Source organism: Melanostigma gelatinosum, assembly GCF_949748355.1.
Source record: "Melanostigma gelatinosum genome assembly, chromosome: 9".
In the NCBI taxonomy this organism is placed as follows: domain Eukaryota; kingdom Metazoa; phylum Chordata; class Actinopteri; order Perciformes; family Zoarcidae; genus Melanostigma; species Melanostigma gelatinosum.
This window is the reverse complement of record NC_136642.1, coordinates 1591013-1596012: the sequence shown is the minus strand read 5'-3', so window position 1 is coordinate 1596012 and position 5000 is coordinate 1591013. Positions and strand designations below refer to the sequence as shown.

The 5000-nt window shown below is 49.2% G+C and overlaps 1 protein-coding gene across 1 annotated transcript in view; it reads right to left on the bottom strand.

Annotated features, from left to right (window-relative positions):
- Positions 1-5000, bottom strand: part of LOC306782638 (neural-cadherin) — a gene marked incomplete at its 5' end in the record, with an annotated part of 78993 nt that overhangs the window by 21655 nt on the left and 52338 nt on the right. The window contains 3 exons of the mRNA XM_079276081.1: positions 857-950; positions 1774-2770; positions 2993-3622. Coding sequence (XP_079132207.1) covers positions 857-950; positions 1774-2770; positions 2993-3622 — 1721 coding nt within the window. The remainder of the gene's footprint in view (positions 1-856; positions 951-1773; positions 2771-2992; positions 3623-5000) is intronic.

Genomic DNA, 5000 nt, shown 5'->3' with positions numbered 1-5000 from the left:
TCTTCTAGTCACGACTTGTTTTTCATGACGGCGTTACGTTAAAAACAACAGTTAGCTGAAGGACAAACATCGTGGCTGGGCTTAACAGAACTACGTACCGTACGTACAAAACCAAAAGCAATGAACCCATAAACCACAGCATGGTGTCTTCTGGTTAAAGTCCTGTTTGTTGGACCCGTCCTCCCGTCCTCCCACCAACAGTCGTCTTTTTGGATCTCATCGTGCGTCACTTGCTCTGATTGTTGCGTTGTCACGTAGATGCATTTAATCTGTGCATCCACCACAATTAAGGCTCATAATTGACTTTCCATTGGCATTTTCCGTGTCCATGGTTCAATACAACAAACTGAATTTCTCACGAACACAACCTCTAAACTCTTCCATCTTTGGAGAGTTTGCTGTTTGAGATCTCCGGCCCTGAGGTTTCTGACTGTGTGAGTATCATTGTTAAACCTGTGTGAGATAAACACATTGTTTGTTTTCATGGAACGGTGCGTCACTTTAAATGTTGCTGCCACAAGGAATTGTGGGTCGGCATTATCCAGTGTTTCCTTTGCTAAAGGAGCTAATAAAGGAAGCATTGAAGCACCTTTCCTCAGCATTTAGAGGATTCAAACAGATACTTCCGGGTCCTTTCCCTCAGTGAGGAACCTTCCTCAGATGAAAGGACTTCTGCGTCCTCTCTCTTGTCCTCTTTCACCGTCTTTGTGTTATTATCTCTTGACATACATCTCTACCTTTACTTCATCTTCCTCCCTCTTCTTTTCTTTGCATCACATCCACTTTCACCTCCATCACTCTCTTTGTGTTTTGCATATCACCACCTCGGAGTTTTGACTGCATGAGATCAAAGTACCTGGAGGCTTTTCCCTTGAACCGGTACACCTTCTCACTCCAGTCGTCAAGGTCGGGGGATTGAACTCGTCCGAGCGCCGTCGTCGGGAGAACACCTGTCAGAAAGACCCCAAGAAGAAAAAGGAAAGAAAATGAGTTGGCTTTGAAAGGAATTAGTCAAGAGTTGAGGATACAACCTCAATATGAAGAGGTAGGCTGGCTTCACCAGCACGCTCTGTTTGACAGCACAGCAGGAAGACGTAAACATATTCGAGTTCAGAGTTCCCCTGAACGCAGCGCTGTAATCTCTTTAGCTGCCTTTTAAAAATGGCTCCTGTTTTATGTGCTCGTCAAAAACCTGGGACTTAATTGTTTGCTTCATGGCATGTTGTTGAGCTACGTGATGGATTCGTATTAGCCGCTTAATGTACTTTCATGTTTAAAAACGAAAAACAAAAAAAAAGGCCCCGGAGAGGAAATCCACTAAAAATACATGAAGAAAACCAGAGAAATGACAGAGAGGCTGACAGATGGTATGAAACGCTAAATAAGTGATGGAGAGGGAGGCGGCGAGCAGTCGACTGTGACGAGTACAGTCTTTACAACGCGAGGAGGAGGAGGAGGAGGAGGAGGAAGAGGAGGAGGGACACAGTTTTAAAAACTGCAGGAGGTTACAGTTCAACCGTCCATCAATCTCTTTAAAGAACAATGCAAAAGTTCATACCAGACACTCATTTGGTAACTCTTTGATAGATTTGGACGGGTTTCAGTGGCCAGAAAAGGTTAAGGAACTCTTATTTTGTAGTGTTGTCCAGTTTCTGCAGGGAGAATTATCTCACAAAGCAATGAACTGATCGGCCACCAATGCAGAGCTCCAGTTATATGGTTTCATGGAGAATCCCGACACAGACCCAAAGTAACAAACACATAGAAACACACCCTCATAACTGTAGACGATGAAGTTGGTGTGTCCCGGCGAGTGAGGGTGGTCGTTCCTGTCCCCGATGACGACCGTCAGCGTGCCCGTGGAGCTCATCGGAGGAGAGCCGCTGTCAACCATGAGAATCGGGAGGCGGTACTCCTTCTGCCGCTCGCGGTCGAAGGTCCGCAGGGCGGTGACGGCCGCGCTGCCGTTCCGAAAGTCCGTTAGATTGAAGTTGCCGGCGTCCGAGGTGAGCGCGAGGAGCCGGATGGAGAATGGGCCGCCGTTGGCGGAGGTGTCCCGGTCGGTGGCGTGGAGGAGTAAGGAGGTGTCGTTCATTCGAACCGCCTGGGGCGCCGCCGCGTTCTCCCAAACGACGGGCCTGTAGGGGACCTCGAACTCCGGCCCGTTGTCATTAATGTCCAGCACGGCTATCATGACGATGGCGGTGCCGGTCATGGGCGGGCTCCCGGCGTCCGTGGCGAGGACCATGATCCGGTGCTGCGAGATTTTCTCCCTGTCGAGGGAGTCGGCCACCACCACCCAACCGGACTGGTCCACCAGAAACTGACCGTAGGGGTCCGACTCCTTTGAAATGCTGTAAGAAAAGCGTCCGTTCTGGGCCGAGTCCCGATCCGACGCCGTAACCTGAGCTACGATCCTCCCCACAGGTACGTCTTCAGACATGGCCGGGGACTCGTAGAACTGTGGTAGAAACACGGGCGCGTGGTCGTTGGCGTCCTCCACCTGAACGAGACAGTGGGTCAGGCTGAAGAAATCGGCGTCCTCGGCCTTCAGCGTCAGATTGAAAGTCCTCTCGTGGGGCTTCTCGAAGTCTACCTTTTTCTTGAGCTTTATCACGCCGCGGCGGTTGACTTTGTCCGTCTCCACGAAGAACTTCCTGTCCTCGTCGCCGCCGACGATGCTGAAGGTCACCACGGCGTTCTCTCCCTCGTCTCCGTCCGTGGCCGAAACTACGAGAACCTCGCTGTTCACCTCCAGGTCCTCTGTCACCTGAACACGAGAGAAGTCGAGATGATGACTTTTTATACGACCTTTCCTGTTATGGTAATACTCAGCTCACACCAAACGCCACGTCGGCTGGTTTACTTCAGATGTATGAACCCAAAATAAACTATTTTGCTGTAATTTAATTGCAATAAACGGATAAAAACTCGCGTCCATTCGCGTCTTTACATTGAGGTGCGAAGGCTCGCCTCGCCTCGTGGGACTCACCTGAGTGGTGTAGAGCCTCTGAGTGAAGACGGGTGGGTGATCGTTGACGTCTGAAACCGTGATGGTGGCTGTCCCTGTTCCCGCCAGACCCCCTCCATCCCTGGCCTCCACCACGACCAGATACCGCTCTTCCACCTCCCGGTCCAGCGAACGCAGCACCGTGTAGATGGTCCCCGTGCTGGCGTTGATGGAGAACAGGTCGAGGTTGATCTCGTTGCGGACGTTCTTGATGATGCTGTAGGTCAGCGCCGCGTTCTTGCCCTCGTTGGGGTCGTCCAGGTCCATGGCGCGCATCTCCATGACGGAGGTGTCGGCAGGGGAGTTTTCAGGCACCTGGCCGAGGAAGCATCCGTCTACTTCCAGCGCCGGGCACGGGAAGAAGGGCGCGTTGTCGTTGACGTCCGTGACCTCCAGCAGCACGTCGGCAAATCCCGTGAGTCCCGCCCCGCCCTCGTCCGTGGCCAGGACGAGGAATCTCCAGGCCGGGCGCTCCTCGCGGTCCAGGCGCCGTTGGGCGTAGATTCTTCCAGTGCGTTCGTCAATGGTGAACTCGCCACCGGCACCCTGGCCGTGAAGGGAGTAGCGGAGGGCGGTCTGGTCGGCCTCCTGGTCCGGGTCTGTGGCCAACACCTGCAAAGGACAGACAAGAAATACATGAGTCTCTGATTCCTTCCACCACATGAACCCAGTTAACCAATTAGAGGTCTGGTTGGATCGTCCAACAGCATCTTGGGTGCCCGATTTTTGTAAATCTCCAGGAGCCAGAAGAAGAAGAGCCAGTGTGTGAAATACCCGTCCAAATGCACCACAATCCAGGTTCCCACAAAGGCACCGGATCAGAATTAGTCCATTTAGGTCCACAAACAGACTTGAAGACAGACTCGCTTTGTGTAACTGGTTGCATCTCTGGCTGGCTGTGTCGTCTCTTGCACTCAATATTTGTATTTTTGAATAAATGCCTTCAGTTTGAATAATGAAAACTGGGCATCAGTGAGCTTTGAAAGACATTTTAGTGGCAATTGCAAGTGACAAATAACGATGATTTTAGTGACCCTCCTTTTGGTGTGGTGGAGCGAACTAGTTTATCTGAAGCAAACTGAGACTTTAAAGCTCATCAGAATTGTTTACATTTAAACCAAGTTTAAGACACTTTTGTTCTCTGTTGACAAACTCTTTAAGGTGCTGATAAAATATCACCAAACTATTGTTTCTGTAAAGATATAGTGGAATAATGCACTGCTGTCAGCTGATAACAGCGTCCCGAATGACACCGTTGTCTCGGAACAGGTTGACACTGTTAGCTCCGTCAGCGCTGTTTCCTTTGTTTGCGCTGTTAGCGCGTTAGCACCGTTAGCTGCTCAACCAACGCCATGTTGAGAGCTGTGTGGAGGCAATTAGGTATTTAGCACCTTTAAGGGCCGGATCAAAGAAAATTAGAAAGGTCCTTAAAGTATAATTTAGGCTTTAAGCATTTATCAAAACGTTTTCTGTACTTTTATGTTTTTAATCTCCAAAGCTATATTTATTACTTCATGTACTTACCTGCTTTTTGTGAATGAAAAGCTACCGAACTATTCTCCTTTTCAAAACTATTAAACATTGAAAGACTTTTTTAACTTGGTCTTAAAAAAACAAAGTCAATCAACCACAAAACACAGCAGCACAATCTCTCGGTAATAAAATGGATTTCATTGTACGGTCGCTGACCGTCACATTTTATTCTGGCGAGCCGGTCAAAAGCAGTAACATCGACTTTTAACTTCAATGAAATAACATTCTCTCACTTTAAAGCCCACTTTTTTATGTGCGTTTGATTTTCTGTTCTTATCAAAAAACGGTTGAATTGCTTTTTTCCCATTATGTACAAATGTCAAGCCCAGGAAATAGGACGCGAGGCAGGAAGCTGATTGCAGCTGCTGCCCCCCCCCCCCCCCCCCCCCCAAACACAGCAACAAACATTTCTCAGCTGCTTTGTGTCCTGTTTGCTTAATTAACCTTTAGTTATCTC